Below are 20,934 nucleotides of genomic sequence, written 5' to 3'. Positions count from 1 at the left end.
CTTGTATAGAGGGACGAGGGTATTCAGTTCCCAATCCAATGGAATGCGGCCTTCTTTCACCACCAGATTGCAGATCTCTGTCATTCTCTTCACACCCCAATTTCCCGCTGCCTTCAACATATCTCCCACAACTCCCGTCGGCCCTCCCGCTTTTCTACTCTTCATTGCTTTTATCGCTTCCTCAACTTCCTTCTCGGTTATCTTCTCTGCCGGTCCCAAAACTGGGTTACTCTATATGTTTCCATCCCATTCATTCTCTGCATTCAACAGTATTTCCATATATCTCTTCCATCTTCCTTTAATTCCATATGGGTCCACAACGATTTGTCCCACTTCATCATTCAAGCAACTCACCCCCATCACATCACACTTCTCTTTCGCCATCTGCTTTGCAATCCTGAATACCGCTACCGCTCTCTGACCCTCTTCCGAATCCAAGCGTTCTCCGAACATTTTCCTACATGCCTCCTGTGCCTTTGGTACCTCTTTCTTTGCAGCCTTCTTGGCTGCCTTATAACTTTCATGCTCTGCCTTTTCTGTCCCCATACCCTTCGCCTTCTGCCACTCCTTGAACTTCTTCCTCTTCTCGTCAATCTTCTTTCCAACTTCATCATCCCACCACCATGTTTCCGAGTGCCTCGGTGGTCCTTTTGTCCATCCACATACCTCACCAACGGTTCCCAACAGACTATCTTTCATTGACATCCAACCACTTTCAAGCTCAACCACATCATCCTCCACCATACTCAGCCTCTCTATTAATGCCTCCCTCACTGCCACCTCTTTCAACCTCCACACCTTCATTCTCGGTTGGTACTTCACCCGCCGAGCTCTCCTCGCACCTTTCACCCTTATGTCGCAGACGACCAAGTGGTGCTGTGAAACAGCCTCCTCCCCCGGGATCACCTTTGTGTCCCGGAGATGCCCCCTATCTCGCCTACGCACCAGCAGGTCGTCAACGGTTGTCGTCGACCCACCTGACGTGTATGTAACAAGCTTATTATCCTCTTTCTGGAACTGAGTATTACAAATCAACAAATCAGCTGCATCAGCAAACTCCAAAATTCTTTCACCTTCTCCATTTCTCACACCATATCCGTAACCCCCATGAACTCACTCAAAACCGTCCATACTCTTTCCCACATGTCCATTTAGGTCTCCTCCTACCACAACAACTTCCTCATCTTTCACGTTTTCCATCAGCTTCTCTATTGCACACCAGAACTTGTCCTTCTCTTCATCGCTCCGACCAACCTGCGGAGCATATCCCGAGATGACGTTCACCAAGAGCTTTCCAATCATCATTTTCACCATCATCAACCTTTCACTCACTCTAGTCACACTCACCACACTGTCTACAAACTCCTCAGAAAACAGGACACCAACACCATTCACGCCCTCCGGGCACCCTTGCCACAGAAACTTGTATTTCTGTCCCTGCCTACCCTTCACCATTCTCACACCACTTCCCTTCCATCTCGTCTCCTGCACACAACATATGTCCACTCTTCTTCTGACCAATACTTCCACCACTTCTCCTGATCTCCCTGTCATTGTCCCTACATTCCATATCCCAAATCTCAGAAACCGATCTCCATGTCGGGCATCAGACGTTTCGTCATCATAAATGGAATGATTTCCACCCTTGCTTCGATCGGGTTCCCCACCTTGAGTTTTGACGAGAGGGAGTGGGGTCCCCCACGGGTTACTTCGGGCTGTACCCTGCCCATATGTAGTCGTAATTGTCATGGTTCTCTTTTTGAGGCAATGTTTTTATGGCCAGATGCTCTTCCTGACGCCATCCCTTTTAGTCGCCTCTTACGACACGCAGGGATACGGTGTACCTATTCTAAACCGGGGTATACACCGGGAGGATGATGGGCTTAATCTGAGATGATGCTTCACTGATGGGCTTAATCAAAAGACAGAGACATTCCTCTTCCCCCCTCCCCCCAATTCCCCACCCTCCCCGTCTCACCCTACCCATTACCCCTCCCCACCCATTCATTGGGGTGAGCATTGGTGAGGGTGAGGGGTTGAGGTGAAAGGATGTTGAGGGGGGGTAAGGTTGGTGTGTGTGAGGAATGGTAATAGGTGGGGGTTGTGAATGGGTGGGGGTTGGAGTGAATGGGTGCTGAGAGGGGGGGTTGGGGTGAATGACCTGAAACAGTGGTGGGGGTTGGGACAGTGGTGTGGATGTATGGGGTGGAGGCAGTGGTGTGGGTGTAGGGATCAAAGGCAGTGGTGTGGATGTAGGGAGTGTAGGGAGTGGAAACAGTGGTGGGGGTGGAGGCAGTGGTGTGGGTGTAGGGGGTGGAGGCAGTGGTGTGGGTGGAGGCAGTGGTGTGGGTGTAGGGGGTGGAGGCAGTGGTGTGGGTTTAGGGATCAAAGGCAGTGGTGTGAATGTAGGGGGTGTAGGGAGTGGAAACAGTGGTGGGGGTGGAGGCAGTGGTGTGGGTGTAGGGGGGTCTAAGGAGTGGAAACAGTGGTGGGGGTGGAGGCAGTTAGAGTCCCTTTATATACAGAGTTGCGACATAGAGGGTCCGGAAAAATCTAGTCACGTGATTGCGTGGAGCCATTTTGAGTCCATCGCGGACAGGATCAGGATCGGACGCATATCCGTCAGCGTTTTAACGTTCCCGCTGTACGCAGCGTTCTCATTCGTGTTTTACATCGATTTTACGACAAAATGACAGGTTGTAGCGCCTGTGGGTGCACAAATAGAACAAATAGAAAGTGAGAGTACCGTCCGAGGAAAATCTACAGGGCCTTGTCATTCCAGATATCCAAGACGTGCAGGAGCTGTCTCAACCTGAGCGCGATAGCTTGTACAACCTTGCTGGCTACTGTGTTCACAGTATAAGGAAAAACCAGAAAACGTGTGATGACTGCATTAGCCAGGTGATTGTTGCTGAAGGTGAAGAAGTTAACCAAGCTGCAGAGCTTACTGTACTGAAAGAGTATAAGCAAGGGTGTCTGTTTCATGTTTCAGAAAAAGTGATCAACTGTGGAGGCCATGTTTTGTGGTGCACAGGATGCTTTCATGGCTGAAAAGAACGTCGCAACAATGTTTGTGGAGAGAGCAGAGCAGATAACGAGAGATGTTCACTTCCCAACGTGCCACAATCTGAAAGCCAAACTGCTTACAAAATTCATCAACACACGCCTACACATCTTTTGTAAGAAAAAGACACATCAACGCAGGCAACAAGCTGCACAAGCAAAGAAGGGGGGTGAACTTGGCAGCAAGAGCATGGCAATGAGACAATTGGCTGCAAAAGTGAAATAGATATTTCCATTGGACTTCAGTTGCAGGACTGCAATGTGCTGTACACCTACAAGCTAGCAACTTACGTGGATAATTGGACTAAATAATCATTTTGAAAATGTTATCATTAACATTTTCTCTAATATGTTATTTCAACAGGGAATAATACACATATCCAAGTTATTTTAAAGCTATGGACTAACATACATTTCAACATGATATTTCTGAGAGGGAATGATTGTAATATTGGTTGCAAATTAAATAAATGTACTGTATGAATATCTCGCAAAGGAGCTCTTTATGAATGACGAGAATTTGAGCATGTATAGTTGTATACTCTGTTTTGAGGTACATGAATCAAAACTTACAAATTGTTGTTTATATACATGTACCAATGCCCTCTGCTAAAGGCACTTTCCTGCCTGTGGTAGTTAGTACTCCAACAAGTGAATGACATGCTTTGTTTTTAACAAAATTATGTAATTTGCTATAAAAGTGGAAGGTTACAGGTTCACGGTTTGAGTATTAATCGTAAATGAGTTCAAAGCCTTTCACAATGGTCTCTGAGACCTTCGTAAAACAAATAATAAAAGAAGTTTTATTTTTTGTACTTTCACATGGAAGATAGGATTATTGTCATTCAAAATTTTCAATGATGCTTCAGAAAGAATTTGCTAGAAACCAATTCATGCCAGTGATACAGTTGTATGCCACAACTGAGAAAGGGGGGGGGGCATGCATTGAATGTATGTATTTGTCTCTGTTGATTTGAATGTGTGAGGACATTAACTTGTTTGTGTGTGTGACTTTCAATTTATAATTTGTATGTGTGTGCATTAGTACATGCATGTATGTGTGTGTGATTGTAAATATGTAATTTGTATATGTATAAGAGATTGTGTGTGTGTGTGTGTGTGTGTGTGTGTGTGTGTGTGTGTGTGTGTGTGTGTGTGTGTGTGTGTGTGTGTGTGTGTGTGTTGAGAGAGATAGAGATAGATAGATAGGAGGGGGCCGGGGGTAGGGGGGGGGGGCTAATCTATTTTTGGTGGGATTAATATATGATCGGCAACATGCAGCAAAGTTTAGATTAATAATTTAAATATGAAAATTAAACAAACACAAATATATACCCACACACGATAAACAAGGTCAAGCAACTGCAGAAATACAAAGATAACTCTTAACATTGTATTGTACATGTACATGTATAAGCAGGGAGGTGAGAGTTCGAGTCTCGCTCTCGCCTCCCTGAAATTAAAATGAGGATGAAATAAGCAGCACGTGTACCTGTCTAGTTCATTCCTTCTTTGTCATGGTTCTAAATGTCTGTGACTGTTAAATCACAACCAGCTCTGTGATTTTCTTCTTTATCATATGGCTCTTAGTTGTCATAAATCTTCTATTTTGTCATCTTCACATAATTTGTTCATTATCAACATGGAAAAGACCATTCCCATCTCTCATACATAGAGAACATAATGGAATACACGGTTCAATGCACTAGCGCCATACGGCGGCTCCGCACTGAATGGACTCAAAATGGCGTCAAATCGTTAGTTGTCGCTACTCTCTCTATAAAGGGACTCTAGAGGCAGTGGTGTGGGTGTAGGGGGTGGAGGCATTTGTGTGGGTGTAGGGGTTGAAGGAAGTGGTGTGGATGTAGGGAGTGGAAACAGTGGTGGCATTGGAGGCAGTAGTGTGGGTATAGGTGGTGGCGGCAGTGGTGTGGGTGTAGGTAGTGGAGGCAGTGATGTAAGTGTAGGGGGTGTGAATGAATGAATGATCGTTTTAAGGCTATTTTCCCCGCTAGAGCGGGGGTTTTTTGTATACTGAATCGAGGCTCGTGAAAGAGCTAACATTTACTTCACAAACAAATCAACCAGACAAACAAAATATATAAAAAGAGGGAGCGGAAGACAAGATGGGAGAGAAGGGGAAGCACACAAACACAACATTTGAGAGCAGGGAGATGTGTGGAAGGGGGAGGGCTTGGGGGGAGGAGGCGTGGGAAGGGGGGGGGGGGAGGGAGAAGTATAAAACACAAGGACACCAAAGACCTCCAGGACAGAAGTTGGTATTTCAAAAAAGTGGAATTGGGGTGAAATTAGCGGGGGTAGAAAAGATCAAGGTTTTGGATGGGGGAAGATAAGAGATGGTGGTGAACAGCTGTTTTAAAGACCTGGAGGGTGGAGTGGGATTGAAGAGAGTGAGGGAGTTTGTTCCAGAGGTGGGAGAAAAGAGGAATGAAGGAGTGAAGGTGAGCAGAGAGTCTTGATTTTGGCAGTTTAACCATAAGAGGGTTGCAGGCAGATCCTGTGCGACCTGCAGGAATATTTGCGGGACAGAGCCCAGAGAGAGCTGGGGGGGGGGGGCAAGGCCAGAGAGGAGTCGGTAGAAGACGGAAAGACCACCAACCTTCCTGTGGTGAGTGAGTGAGAGGCCCTTGGAGTTAGCTTCATCGCGGGAGATTCCAATGATTCTGAATGCTTTGGTTTCAACAGCGTGAAGACGAGCTAGGTGTGAGGGAGGAGCACCAGCCCAGAGGGGAGAGTAGTATTCCATTGAGCTGCGGATGAAAGCCTTGTATGTGGTGAGGAGCTCAGGTGTGCCAAGAAAGGACTTCGTACGACGGAGGATGCCCAGTCGGCGACTGGCTTTGGAGGCCAGATTTGAAATGTGGTTTTCCCAGGAAAGATCATGGCAGATAGTGAGACCCAAAAGCTTGAGTGACAGAACTTCTTGGAGAGGATTATTCAGAAAGTGGATGGGAGGGTTGTCCAGTCGGTTTTTTCGGAGAGACATTGTCAGAGTGTGAGATTTGTCAGGATTGAAAGCCATGTTCCACTTGTTTGCCCAGTCTGTGATTTTGTCCAGGTCTGCAGAGAGGGAGGAGGCTGCAGACTGCCGATCTGAGGGATGAAGAATGGAGCGACAGAGAGTAGAGTCATCAGCAAAGAGATAGAGAGGATTTTCAAGAGAGTCAGAGAGATCATTGATGAAGACCAGAAAAAGCACAGGGCCCAGAACACTGCCTTGGGAAACTCCAGCCTGAACAGGAAGAGGAGATAAGAGAAACCCATTCAGGGCCACACGACTCGAGAGGAAGTCCGCCAGCCATGCGTGGAGATTTCCATGGATACCAAAAGAGGAGAGTTTGGTGAGCAGAGCGGGGTGCCAGACCGTATCGAAGGCACGTGATATGTCAAGGGAGACTGCTCTAATTTCCTGTTTGGCATTGAGGACCTCCATCCATTGTTGTGAAAGCAGAAGCAGCATGTCCAGAGTAGAGTGTCCAGGTCTGAAACCAAATTGATGATCAGAGATCAAGCCATTGGAGAAGAGGAAAGATTTCATATCTGAAGCAATGATGGATTCCATGACTTTGCTGATAATTGGGAGAAGGCTGATTGGTCTGTAGTTACTGGGATCTGTTTTTGCACCTTTTTTGTGCAAAGCGGTGATGTTGGCAGATTTCCAAGCAGATGGAAGATGACCTTGAGCAAAAGAGAGGGTGAAGAGAACAGACAGAGGGAGTGAAAGAGCGGAAGAACAGGATTTTAGGACCCGTGGGCTGATGCCGTCAGGTCCAGTTGCAGAAGCCGAGTCGAGGGTTGACAGAAACTTTTCCACCTTGTCAGGAGGAAAGGACAGAGTCCAGGAGCAGCTGGGTATGACTGGGTACGGTGGGTACAGAGAGGGATGGGTTTGGGACACAAGATTTAGAGGCAAACGCAGAGTTGAGGCATTCAGCTTTTTCACGTGCGGAGTCAGCCGTGTGGCCATTTGAGGTGAGGGAGCGGATGGAGGGGGAACAAACACCAGAAACAGATTTGACCAGACACCACCAGGATTTGGAAGAGGGAGACAGATAAGAGAGTTCGGTCCTGAGAACGGAGAGATATTGTTTCCTGGCTCTCCTGAGGGTGGACACACACTTGTTTCGGGCTTTGTGAAAGGAAATGAGATTTCCTTCCGTTGGATTTGCTTTCCAGGAGACGAAAGCAAGTTGTTTCTGGGCAATAGCCTCACCACAAGATTCCATGTACCATGGACGGGAGGAAGGGTATGACAACTGAAGACGAGATGGGATAAATCTGTGCATGAGAGAGAGCAATTTACTTTGGAAGAATTCCCAGGATGAGTTGATGTCAGAGGCGGTAGAGATGGGAGACCAGTCCAGATGATTGATGGCTGCTTGAAGACTGTGCCAGTTGGCCTGAGTGAAATGCCAGACTCGTCGACGCTGAGGAGGCTCTCTGAGAATGGTCAGAGAGATGTCCACTTTAACAAGCACATGATCAGAAGAGCCGATTGGAGCAGAAGAAGAGCAGCAGACATTTTCAGGGAAGGTAGTCATAACCAAGTCCAGAAGAGAAGATGCTCCGTTGACTGAAATCTGGGTCGGGAAATTGACAGATTGTGTCAGTCCCAGTGAGTCACAGAAGTCCTTTGCTGAAGAGCCATGGCTGGTGAAAGAGGTACCCACACCCAGCCAACTTGCATGGTGACAGTTGAAATCACCACATATGAGGAAGAGAGAGTTGGGATGGGTAGATAGAAGTTGGTCCATATTCTCAGACAGCGAGATGTAGATGGAGTCATCACTGTTTGGTGGACGGTACAACACACATATGAACAAAAGGTGGGAGCGAAGGGGAAGCCGTAGCCAAAGGTATTCCTGGGGGTGAGGTGGAGAGAGGGCAGTGCAGGGCGAGTGAGGAAGAGAGTTTTTTATAAAGATAGCAACCCCACCTCCAAGACGAGGCTCAGGTCTATCATACCGGAGGAGGGAGTAACCTGGGAGAGATACCAAGGAATCAGAGACATCATGAAGGAGGAAAGTTTCTGTTAAGCAGATCACGTCTGGTTTGTCAGAAGCAACCTGTATGGAGAGATCAGACAGGTTTGAGCGAAGGCCCCGGATGTTTGAGGTCCATACTGTTAAGGAAGAGGAAGGGGGAGCATAGGATACAGAAAAGGGGGGGGGGGGAGAGCGGTAGGGTAAGATGTGGAAGAGGAGGAAGAGGTAGGGAGAGCTGTTGAAGGTGTGACAGAGATTACAGAATAGCTTGGAGAAAGGGAAGAATGGGGTGGACAAAAGGTTTGATGGTGATTGGGTGAGGCGCAGTGAGGTGTTATTTGACGAGGGGGAAGAGTGAGGCAGAAGGTTGAGGGAGATGAAGGTGAAAGTTGGAAGGGGGAAGAAGCGGGGAGGACGCTTTGAGGAGGAGGGGTGAGAGGGGAGTCTAGGAGGGGCGGAGCGAGGGAGAGTCTCGGAGGGGAGGGGTGTGGGGGAAGATTTGAAAGAGATGGGTGATGGGGATGATTTGGAGGGGAGGGGCAAGGGGGTAGATTTAGAGGGGAGGGGTGATGGGGAAGTTTTGGGGGGGAGGGGTGATGGGGAAGTTTTGGAGGGAAGGGGTGATGGGGAAGATTTGGAGGGGAGGGGCAAGGGGGAAGATTTGAAAGGGATGGGTGATGGGGAAGATTTGGAGGGGAGGGGCAAGGGGGAAAATTTGAAAGAGATGGGTGATGGGGAAGATTTGGAGGGGAGGGGCAAAGGGGTAGATTTGGAGGGGAGGGGTGATGGGAAGTTTTGAAGGGGAGGGGTGATGGGGCTAGATTTGGAGGGAAGGGGTAATGAGGAAGTTATGGAGGGAAGGGGTGATGGGGAAGATTTGGAGGGGAGGGGTGAGATTGGATTTTGAAAAGTGTACGATTAATGGGAAACGAACATTTATTGCAAAATGAGTTTCTTGAGACATTCGAGTCAAAAATACATTTGAGGACGCTGAAGGATGGGTGGAGTTCTGGAGAGTTTAGGGAATGAATGAAAGATGCACTATAAGAGATCGAGTTTTTTTTTGGAATGAATTTATTTGGTGAGCAAGTCGAAAGCATCTTTTTATAGAAGCAGAAGAAGAAAAAGGTGTTAAAGAATATGACAGAATACAGTTCTTCAGGGGACAGATTAGACATTTTTTAACAACGTGATCACGTGATCACAAACAACGTGGTCGAAGAATGAACGAACAAATAAGAACAATGAATAAACGAATAAGAACAGAGAAGGAAACATTTTTTTGGTTTTTTTTTTTTGAGGAGATTTTAAAACAAGGAAGTATGGGGTGAAAAGACCGGGAAAACCAGAGACCAGAAAGTAATTGCAGCGCGATCGAAGAACCGCTGAGACAAGAACAAAGCCTAAAGCCAAGGTCGGACATGGTAGCCTACTACACTAGGCCTCAGAATACGTGATACGAAAGACCGACGATTCTGTACACAGGTATGAAAAACCAACACCAAGAATACTATTAAAGACACACCAATAGTTACATACACTGAGAGAAAGATACAGTTTCGACAAAAACACAATTGTGAAAAGTTACTTAACTTCGAAAGCGTGCCGCATGGACAGCTTTGAAGAGACGAGACCTCCAATCTTGCGCACGCGCAAGAGAATCCAAGGGTTAGCCTTGCAGGCCCCATGACAATCATGGTTCCCTGTTTGAGGCAATGTTTTATGGCCGGATGCCCTTCCTGATGCCAACCCTTAGTCGCCTCTTATGATGTGCAGAGTTACAGTGTTCCTGTACTAAACCGGGGTACACACCGGGATCATTCATCCCAGCAAGCTGGTACTCAATTTGCCGACCTCGGAAGGATGACAGGCTGAGTCAACCCCCCTGGCGTTAATTCAGCGATCGGCCGGGATTCAAACCCAGGACCCTAGGATCCCAAGCCGGCATCCTAACCGCTAAGTCAACCCCAGGGTTAACACCAGGGTGTATGGAGTGGAAATGTGGTTGTGGAGGCAGTAGTTTGGGTGTAGTTGGTGGAGGCAGTGGTGTGGGTGTAGGGAGTGGAGGTATTTGTGTGGGTGGTGTGGGTGTAGGGAGTGGAGGAATTTATGTGGGTGTATGGAGTGGAGGTAGTGTTGTTGGTGTAGGAAGTGGTGTGGGTTGATGGAGTGGAGGCAGTTGTGTGGGTGCAGAGAGTGGAGGAATTGGAGTCAATGGCGTGGGCGTAGCGAGAAAAGGAATTAGACTGAGACATTTGTTTGTTTGGGCATTGGTGTATCGCAGACATGATGGGATGAATGGCCTCCTCCTGCATCAAAGTTCCTTGTTACATTTGAGTTGTCTAGTTTGGGTTTGATTTTCAACCCGACTACAAACTTCCGGACTGGTACTTCACAGTCTGGGCATTGCATCACAACATGTGTTGTCCCTCAGATGGATATCAACTCGCATTATTTGGTCGACGTTAAATATCGCACAGTTTATGGGAAGAGTATGGGAGTTATCTTCAGCTTCCTGAACAATTTACAAATTCCTGCCAAAGTCCCTTTCAGTCGAGCGTAGATCCAGCCAGTTCGTGAAAGAGTTGGGCCAAAAATGTTCCTCCGCCAATCCCGCAATAATGTGGAAATAATGGCAGTTGCCAAAGAAATAGTACTAGATAGAACTTCCTCTATCTCTATTCCCAACTAATAGTGTCTTTCTTTCTCTCTTCCTCCCCTCAGCTCTTGCTACCATGTTCGGTCGGCTTTGCCGCACCGTTTTCAACTCGGTCTTCACCAACCCTTATACTGTGTCAGATGTTCCAGTAATGGACTATGTCAACAACATTCCTCTACAGCGCAGTTCAGACGGGCTCCTGGTGCTCTACCGCATGGGGAATGACTGCCATTGCATTCTCTCTCCACTGCCTAATTCTCAAAAAACCCTCCGGTAGGTTGTACCAATGAGTAAGTATTGATTTGATATCATGCGTGTCAAACTGGTACAACATTTCTCTCTGCATCACTCTCTGCTCATCTGGAAATTATTAGATGCTGATCTGATAAATGGAACACGTATGTTTCTTGATCCTGGCATATCTCACCATCCAACCCTGTCATTATGGAAAGATCATCAAAATAACCCATCTAGTCGTGGCCAAAAATATTGGCACCCTTGCACTTTTTTCAAATAACTCACAATTTTCTCGAAACATTATTTCACTGTTGGTATTACAGAACCTTTGTTTTGGATTCAGAACTTAATATATCCTTTTAAAGCAGAAAATAAAAAGAAATGGCATTGACAAAATTATTGACACCCGAGACTTAATATTTGGTAGCACAGCCTTTGGACAAAATAACTGCAGTCAAGCGCTTATTATCGCCATGAATTAGCTTCCTGCACCTCTTTACTGGCAGTTTGACCCACTCTTCTTGTGCAAACGGCTCCAGTTCTCCCAGATTTTAAGGGTGCCTTCTCCCAACTGCTGTTTTCAGATCTCCCCACAGGTGTTCAATGGGATTTACATCTGTACTCATTGCTGGCTACTTCAGAACAGTCTAGTGTTTTGTCCTGAACCATTTCTGGGTGCTTTTTGAAGTGTGCTTGGGGTCATTATCCTGTTGTAAAACCCATGGCCTTCAACAGAGCCCCAGCTTTCTAACACTGGGTTGAACATTGCCCTCCAAAATGCCTTGGTAATCTCCTGATTTCACGATGCTGTCGAAGTCTTTCAGGACTTCAGTATGATTGACTATCTGAATATGTCCATCTAAGTGAGTGAAACTGAGTACCCTCATCCCTCTATACAAGGGGAAAGGTGACCCTCTGGACTGTGGCTCGTATCGAGCGATAAAGCTATTGGAGCATGGAATGAAGGTATTGGAAAGGGTATTGGGGAGGAGGATAAGGAAGAAAGTGAAGATCAACAAAATGCAGTTTGGATTTATGCCAGGAAGAGGAACGACAGACGCGCTTTTTATTTTAAGGCAGTTGCAGGAGAAGTACATGGAGAAGAGGAAGAAGTTGTTTCTTGGGTTTATTGATCTGGTGAAAGCATTTGATAGGGCTCCACGTGAAGTAGTGACATGGGCATTGAGGAAGTTAGGAGTGGAGGAATGGTTGATCAGAGTAGTGATGGCAATGTACGAAAGAGCGCGCACAGCTGTAAGGACGAAGGACGGGAACAGTGGTGAGTTTGAGGTGAAGGTGGGAGTGCATCAGCGGTCGGTACTAAGTCCATTACAATTTGTAGCTGTCATGGAGGTGCTGGCTCAGAATGTAAAGGAGGGTTTACCGTGGGAGTTGTTGTATGCAGATGATCTGGTGTTGATTGCAGTAAGTATGGATGGACTGAAGGAGAAGATGAACAAATGTAAGGAATGTATGGAGACAAAAGGTCTGAAGGTGAATATCGGAAAGACGAAGGTGATGGCAAGTGGTAAAGCATGTGGTGAGATGGAAAGAACTGGGAAGTGGCCATGTGCTGTGTGCAGGAATGGTGTTGGAGTGAACTCCATTCAATGTACAATGTGCGCTGAGTGGGTTCATCAAAAATGTAGTGGTTTGCGAGGGTCATTAACCAGTGTGGCAGCTACATTCAAGTGTAAGGTGTGCACAGAGGGAGCTGCAGATGGAGGAAATGTTGAGTTGGATCTTGGAGACGGCGTGAAGCTGGAAGGTGTGAAAACATTTTGCTCCATAGGAGACATGCTGAATGGAGAAGGTGGATCAGACTCGGCAACGGTTGCTTGAGTGAGATGTGCATGGAAGAAGTTTCGGGAACTGAGTGGCGTGATGACGTGGAGGGGGGTGTTGTTGAATCTGAAGGGAAAGGTGTATGCTGCATGTGGGAGAAGTGTTATGATTTATGGGAGCGAGACATGGGTAATGAACGTAGAGCAGCAACAAAGGCTGGAAAGGATGGAAATGCGAATGGTTCGGTGGATATGTGGAGTATCGTTGAGAGAGAGGAAGACAAATGATGAATTGTGAAAGATGATGGGAATAGAGCCTGTGATGGATGCTGTGAAGAGAAACAGGCTGAGATGGTTTGGTCATGTGTTGATGAAGGATGAAAGTGACTGGATGAGAAGAGTGATGGAAATGAATGTAGAAGGAAGTCGAGGACAGGGAAGACCGAGAAAGACTTGGCCAAAGATGGTGGAAGAAGAAATGCAGGCAAGGGGGTTAACAAGGGGAGATGCAGAAAATAGGGCAAAATGGAGAAGATTGTCATGGGGACCGCAAAGCTTACCCCCGCTCTAGCAGGGAAAATGGCCTTAAAATGCCTGTTGTGTTGTTGTCGTATGCACACATTGCCAGAGGCTGCACAGCAACCCCAAAACATTACTGAACCTCAGACTCCATGTTTGACTGTTTCATTCATTCATTCTCCATGTTTGACTGTAGGGAAGGTGTTCTTTTCTTTGAAGGCTTCATTTTGTTTTCTGTAAACATAGAGATGATGTGCTTTCCAAAATAGCTCTAATTTGGTCTCGTCTGTCCACAGGAAATTCTCCCAGAAGGATTTTGGCTTGTTCAAATGTGTGTTGGCTAACTTCATTTGGGCTTTCTTAATATCTCTCAGCAGTGGGGTCCTATCTTTAAAAACGTTTTCATTGAGTTGAAGGTCAGTGCGAGTCAGACGGATGGTGCGAGTTGAAACTGTTGTACCTTGTGTCTGAATGTCAGCTTAAATCTGTTTGGGAGTTGATCAAGGTGCTTTCTCCACCATTCGAACAATCCTTCGCTGCAATCTTTGATCAAGTTTTCTCTTGCGGCCACGTCCCGGGAGGTTGGCTCTAGTGCCATGGGCCTTAATCTTCCTCATAACATTGCGTATGATGGACACGAATATCAAGGTCTCTGGAGATAGACTTGTAGCCTTGAGATTGTCCATGCTTGGCTACAATCTTGTGTCTGACCTCCTCAGACAATTCTCTGGTTTTCTTTCTTTTCTCCATGCTCATTGTGGTACACACAGTGACACAAAAAAGAGGAATGACTCCTTTTCTCTATTCAAACTGGTTGAATGTGTGATTTTTATGTTGCAGGTACCTGCAACTCACCACAGGTGAGTTCAATTCCAAAGGAAAGGAGAATCTCCTGCTTGTAATCTAGTTGTTTTTAACAACTTCTAAAAGGTGCCAATAATATTGTCCGGGCCATTTTAGGATTTCTGTGTGGAATAAGCTGAGTTTAGTATATTTTTCAGCTTCCTTTGTTTTGTTCCACTGCAAACAAAAGAAATACATATGTGGATACCAAAATATCTATCTATAATTCCAGTAATCTCTGTGTGTATGTGTGTGTGTATGTGTGTGTGTATGTGTGTGTGTCTGTGTGTTTGTCTGTGACCGCTGTTTCTCGACAACCACGGGTCCGATATACTTGAAACTTGCCAGGTATATTGCTGGGGACCCGAGGATGTGCCTTTTCAAGGTTTGAAATTAATCGGACAAGTGGTTCCCAAGGTATGGTCACCGTACTCGCAAGCCGTTCGCTTTGGCTTTGCGAATGGACCAAACCATTTCATGTAAATAGAGGGGGGGGGGTTCTACCGTACTCGCAAGCCGTTCGCTTTGGCTTTGCGAATGGACCAAACCATTTCATGTAAATAGAGGGGGGGGGGGTTCTGTGGTCATTACTGCCACGTGGTTTCAAAGTTTTTTTTTGTTGTTGTTGTTTGCACGCATGTTTTTTTGCACCCACGTACGGGCACGCCCTAGTATTTTAAATTTCAACAATTTTCTGGAAGAAATGGTGCATTATTTGAAAAAAGTGCAAGGGTGCCAATATTTTTGGCCATGACTATCTATATCCATGGTAGTGGTGGCGGTGGGTCATATGCAGCCTGTGGCTGCTGGCTGCATCATTTTTCTGGAAGCGCGGCTATCCCACTGATGCAATGCCTCTCTATAACCAGGCGGCTGGTACTCATTTTGCCGACCTCAAAAGGATGACAGGCTGAGTAAACCCACCTGGTGTTAATTTAATGGCATGAATGGGGCTCAAACTCCGGACCCTAAGATCTCAAGCCAGCCACCTTATCCGCTAACCCAGCACCACATATCCATGGTCATAAACTGCTGTTGTCTCTTGAAGTTGCAGGCTTCACCATCAGTCATGGCCTCTGCTGCACTAACCATATAGCAAAGCTGGCCTCCAAAGGCAGCTGCAGACCAGGCATCTTCTGTCATCCTTTACTTTAATTCACGGACTGGCGTTTGTGTGTTTTCCTCGCTACTCCTTCTACAGTTCTGGACCAATTACATCCAAATCTGCTACATAGGATCAGCATGATCTCAGTTAGTGCAAAGAGGTGTTCTTATCTTTGTCGTTGATCTTGGGTGATGAGACGCAAATTCTTTATGTAAATGCGTATAGTTTAGTGCCACCGCCAGGTGGGAGAGGGTATTACAAGTCCCACCCTTTACAGTACAGTATTTCTGTCCCCACGTTTTGCAGTGCGGTAAGGTGTTTTGAATTATATTATAAGCAGTCGTCATGTTTTAGCTTCATGCTCGTAACCCAAGTTTTTGTTTTTTTTGAGGAGCGATTGAGGGAGCTGTCTGTTGCCTATACACCGCCCAAATAAAGGTATGTGTCTGAAGAATGTGTTGTATGCTTAGATTGAGGTCGCCCGTAGGGCAGGTACTCTGCTTGTTCCAAGTAATTCCTTGAAACATCTGAACTACGCGCAACCTACAAGGCCTTTATCTGTAGCTCAATGGAGTACTTTTCTCCTATGGGCTGGCGCCCCAGAATCACATATATCTCTCCCGGAATCGGTGGAATCTAAAACTCGCAACATTATTGGCTTCTGTACGACGAGGGAAAAACACAAAGCTATTCCTCTCGTATTGCAGACACATCAGTGGCCTCTCAATTACTGTCTCTCGTTTGGTGTAGTTCCATCTACTTCGGTGTAGCCTCTCTAAGATGTATGCATTCTTTCAATTGCCCCCCTCATCCTCTTCCCAAAATACAGGCTTTCTGCACACCTATCTTTGCTTCCTCTTCTCTCCCATTTGTGGAACTACCTTCCTGGGGCTGCTCAATCCCACTCATCCCTCGGGCGCTTCAAGCAGGTGGTGCATGCCATATCATGTGACCTTCCATCCCTACCCGCAATCTTTTATACCCCCCTTAACCCGACCTAGGCCAACCCTCTTACTTGCAGGTTACCTGTGCTTCCTTTTCTCTCTCTCTCTCTCTCTCTCTCTCTCTCTCTCTCTCTCTCTCTCACTCTCACTCTCACACTCACTCTCTCACACTCTCTCTCACTCTCTCTCCTTGTTCATTCCCTTTCTTTTTGTGGCCAACTTTTGGCCCACTTTCAGTGCATTTCCTTTTACCCTCTGTTGCTCTAACATAAGTTAAGATTTTTCATACTGAAGCACGCGGTGCTACGCGCGCGACTTGCTACCAAGGAGGAAGCGGACAACGCGGTAAGTTTATAGTTCTTAATTCCAAAGAGGTCACTGTAGCACTGGCGCGCTCCGGGCTGCGCGCCCGGTGTATATCCTGAGGCCACGCCTACCCCTCGGGCGTGGCCGCCGCCTACTTGGTGCACGGAATGATGTCACCACGCCAGTGGGCTTTCGTGTCCGCCACACGTGCCCCCCCAGAATTCCCACGCACCTGGAGGGCCAGTTTGCGGGGCAAACGGATGAACCGGCCGAAGCGCCCTCTGGCGACCGGCGGCGTCCGGGGTGCAGGGATGCCAGGTGGGATGCCCCCGGCTGTACCCGGGATGGGTGCCGGACCGGGGGGCGGCGTGCCTGCGGTGCTGGGCGGTGCCGGGGGTCCGCCCGCAGGGCACCGGGGCGAACCTCTGTGCGGTCTCCTGCAGCGCGGAACGCTCCTGCGCCGCGGACCAAGGTGCCGTGGGGTCGGGGAGGAACTCGCCCGGCACCCGCAGCGGTTGTCCAAAGACCAACTCCGCCGCGGATGCGCGCAGGTCCTCCTTGGGCGCCGTCCGGAGGCCCAGCAGGACCCAGGGGAGCCTGTCGACCCAGCCGCCGTCGTGGAGGGTGGCCCGGAGCGCGGCCTTCAACGAGTGGTGGAATCGCTCGCACAGGCTGTTGGCCTGGGGGTGGTAGGCCGTGGTTCGGTGCAGCTGGACCCCGAGCCCCCGCGCGACCGCGGCCCAGAGCTCCGAGGTGAACTGGGGGCCGTGGTCGGACGACATGTCTGAGGGGGCGCCGAACCGGGCGACCCAGGTGGCGATGAACGCCTGCGCGACGTCTGCCGCCGTCGTCGCCGCCAAAGGCACGGCCTCCGGCCACCGGATGGTGCGGTCCACCATGGTGAGGACATGGGTGAAACCCCGCGAGGGGGGCAGAGGTCCCACCAGGTCCACGTGAACGTGGTCGAACCGACGTTCTGGCACCGTAAACGGGGCCAAGGGGGCCTGGGTGTGTCGGTGCACTTTTGCGCGCTGGCACGCGAGGCACATCCTGGTCCAGCCGCGGACGGCCTTCCGGAGGCCATGCCAGACAAACTTGTCGGCGACCAACCGCTGGGAGGCCCTCGTGCCCGGGTGGGACAGGCCGTGGATGGCGTCAAAAACCTGGCGCTGCCAGCCTGCGGGCACGATGGGGCGAGGCCGCCCGAGGGAGACGTCGCAAACGAGGGCCGTGCCCGCGCCGTCGAAGGGCACCTCGGTGACGCGGAGGCCCGTGACGGCGGTCCGCAGGGCCTGCACCCCGGGGTCGGCGGCCTGGTCCGCTGCCATCCGGGCATAGTCGATGCCAAGGTGGACTGCGTGGGCGACGGCCCGGGAAAGGCAATCGGCCACCGGGTTGTCCTTTCCCGCGACGTGCCGGATGTCCGTCGTGTACTCGGACACGGCCGCGAAGTGACGCTGCTGCCGGGCCGACCACGGCTCGGCGACCTTGCCCATCGCGAAAACCAGCGGCTTGTGGTCGACGAAGGCCATGAACGCACGGCCCTCGAGCAGATGGCGGAAGTGCCTGACCGCCAGGTGAAACCCAAGCAACTCGCGGTCGAAGGTGCAGTAACGGCGTTCGGGCGGGCGAAGCTGCCGGCTGAAGAATGCCAGCGGTTGCCAAGCTCCATGCACCCATTGCTCGTACACCGCGCCCACCACGTAGTCCGAGGCGTCGGAGGTGAGGGCGATCGGTGCATCGAGCGCCGGGTGCGCGAGCATGGTGGCGTTGGCCAAGGCGAGCTTCGCGCCCGAGAACGCCGCGTCCATCTGCTCGGTCCAGGTAACGTCACCTTTGCCCGGCTTCCCTCGAAGGGCCTCGTGTAAGGGGCGCAGGAGCTGGGCGATGCGGGGCAGGAACTGATGGTAAAAGTTTACCATGCCCAGGAACTCCTGGAGCCCCTTGATCGTGCGGGGGCGCGGAAACCCCTTCACCGCCTCCACCTTGGCCAGTAGGGGGACGGCCCCGTGCCTGGTGACGCGGTGCCCCAAAAAGTCGATTTCAGCGACACCGAACTGGCACTTGGCGGGGTTCACGATCAGGCCGTGCTGGCCCAGACGTTCGAAGAGCGTGCGGAGATGGTGAAGGTGCTCTTCGCGGGACGCGCTGGTGACGAGGATGTCGTCCAGGTACACGTACAAAAAATCCAAGCCGCGCAAGACGCTGTCCATGAGGCGCTGGAACGCCTGAGCCGCATTTTTCAAACCGAAGGGCATCCGAAGAAATTCGAAAAGCCCGAATGGCGTGATGACAGCCGTCTTCGGGATGTCCTCCGGCCTGACAGGGACCTGATGGTAGCCGTGTCCGAGGTCCACCTTTGAAAAGAAGGACATATTCGCCAAGCGGGCGGAGAAGTCCTGTATGTGGGGGACGGGGTAGCGGTCAGGGGTGGTGGCATCGTTGAGGCACCGGTAGTCCCCGCACGGTCGCCATCCCCCGCCGGGCTTGGGCACGATGTGGAGCGGGGACGCCCACGCGCTCTCGGAGCGCCGCATGATGCCGAGCCGCTCCAGCGTAGCGAACTCCGCTTTCGCTACCGCGATCTTCGTCGGCTCGAGGCGGCGTGCCCGGGCGTAGACCGGTGGCCCGGTGGTGGGGATGTGGTGTTCCACCCCGTGCTTGACGGTCCCCGCCGAGAAGGTCGGCCGCATGAGGGCCGGAAAACCCGCGAGGAGGCGGGCGAATTCGTCCGCTGCCGGAAGCGTACAGATGAACCTGGCCGGAACGGAACCGCTCAGCAAGCCGCTCGGCGAGCCGCTCTGTGAGCTGCTCAACGAGGGGGGCAGCGCACACGCGAGCGAGCTGAACGTCTCAGCCTGGACAAGCCTTCTGCGCTTTACATCGACCAGTAATCCATTAGCACATAAGAAGTCCGCGCCGAGCAGTGCCATGGGCACGTCGGCCGTAACGAACGACCAACGGAAAACCTGACCTCCGAACCGCAGGGAGAGACAGCGTTTTCCGTATGTGCGTATAGACGTACCATTGGCCGCAAGCAGCGCGGGACCTCGGCCCGCGGTGTGCTTGTCGGACGTACCGGCAGGAACGACACTCACCTGCGCTCCCGTATCGCACAGGTAACGGCGCCCGGACAAGGTGTCCGTTATGTACAGAAGGCTGTTGGAATTGCCGACGCTCACCGTTGCCACCGAGCGCCGGCTCGCCCGTTTCCCGACCTGCCGAATGAGCATGGCGGGCGACACTGCCGAGCCTCGTGGCCGAACTTGGCGTGGAAGAAACACCAGGCGGGCAGCTGCGGCGTCGGAGGCCGCGGTTTTCTTCGCGGCGGCGGCGGTGGTGGTGGGCGGAGCGTGACGGCAGACACGAGGTGCGGTGCATCGGGGAGAGCCTCGGGAGCGGCAACCGTGCCAAGACTCGCCTGCGTGTCCAAAGCCGCATAGTATTTGTCGGCCTCAGCAGCGAGCGCACGGGGTTCCGTTAACGCGGAACCAGCCAAAGCGAGGCGGACTCGTGCTGGCAGCTGGTGTCGAAACAACGCCCGGAATAGAGCGTTCAGGGTTTCGTCGCCCATGAGCGCCAGCATATGGTCCATACGGACCGACGGTCGCGTGTCCCCGATCTCGGGGAGGTCCAAGAGGCGATCGACCCGTGCGTCCACCGTAAGGCCGAACGTGGCGAGGAGACGACGCTTGACCGCCTCGTACTTGCCGTCGGCAGGTGGATCCCTTAGGACCGATACGACACGGGTGGCCGTGCCGGGCCCGAGGGCGGCGACCACGTGGCAGTACATGGTCTCGTCCACCGTGATGCCTCGAAGTCGGAACTGGGCTTCCGCCTGCAGGAACCAAACTTCGGCTTGTGAATCCCAGAATTCGGGGAGCTGGATGGAGACCGCGTTGGTAGCCATTGTTGCGGCGGTTTCGGGTAGTCAGCGACGGCTGACTCGAATGTCGGAGGTCACCAATGAAGCACGCGGTGCTACGCGCGCGACTTGCTACCAAGAAGGAAGCGGACAACGCGGTAAGTTTATAGTTCTTTATTCCAAAGAGGTCACTGTAGCACTGGCGCGCTCCGGGCTGCGCGCCCGGTGTATATCCTGAGGCCACGCCTGCCCCTCGGGCGTGGCCGCCACCCACTTGGTGCGCGGAATGATGTCACCACGCCAGTGGGCTTTCGTGTCCGCCACAATACAATATTTATTTTCAAACCCACTGAACTGCCAATACAGAGGCAGCAGTACTAGGAATGAAACATCGAGTGTTTGATAATACATCACGGGTCGTGAATGTTACATCATGAATGTTTCATAAGGACAAGACCTTCTGGAATTAAATATACTGGTACAGATGCCGTTGTTACCTCCACCAACGTAGGTGGATGGAGGTTGCTTTCAACCCTGCCTGTCTGTTTGTGAACAGGATATCTCAAAAAGTTAGAGACGGATTCGCAACATTATTGGCATTAT

The 20,934-nt window shown here is 50.4% G+C and overlaps 1 protein-coding gene across 3 annotated transcripts in view; it reads left to right on the top strand.

Annotated features, from left to right (window-relative positions):
• PLA2G6 (phospholipase A2 group VI) overlaps nucleotides 1-20,934 on the top strand; it is a 56,443-nt gene that overhangs the window by 13,200 nt on the left and 22,309 nt on the right. For all 3 annotated transcript variants that reach the window (XR_013623611.1, XM_068115764.2, XM_078778970.1), the window contains exon 2: nucleotides 10,794-11,001. Coding sequence is in view for 2 of the 3 variants with exons in the window: in XM_068115764.2 (XP_067971865.2) it covers nucleotides 10,805-11,001 (197 nt within the window). In the remaining variant the exon portion in view is untranslated. The remainder of the gene's footprint in view (nucleotides 1-10,793; nucleotides 11,002-20,934) is intronic.

This window comes from Myxine glutinosa, chromosome 5 (assembly GCF_964187855.1).
Source record: "Myxine glutinosa chromosome 5, kmMyxGlut1.1, whole genome shotgun sequence".
Taxonomy (NCBI): domain Eukaryota; kingdom Metazoa; phylum Chordata; class Myxini; order Myxiniformes; family Myxinidae; genus Myxine; species Myxine glutinosa.
Note: the sequence above shows the minus strand (reverse complement) of the source record. Positions and strands in the feature narration are given on the sequence as shown.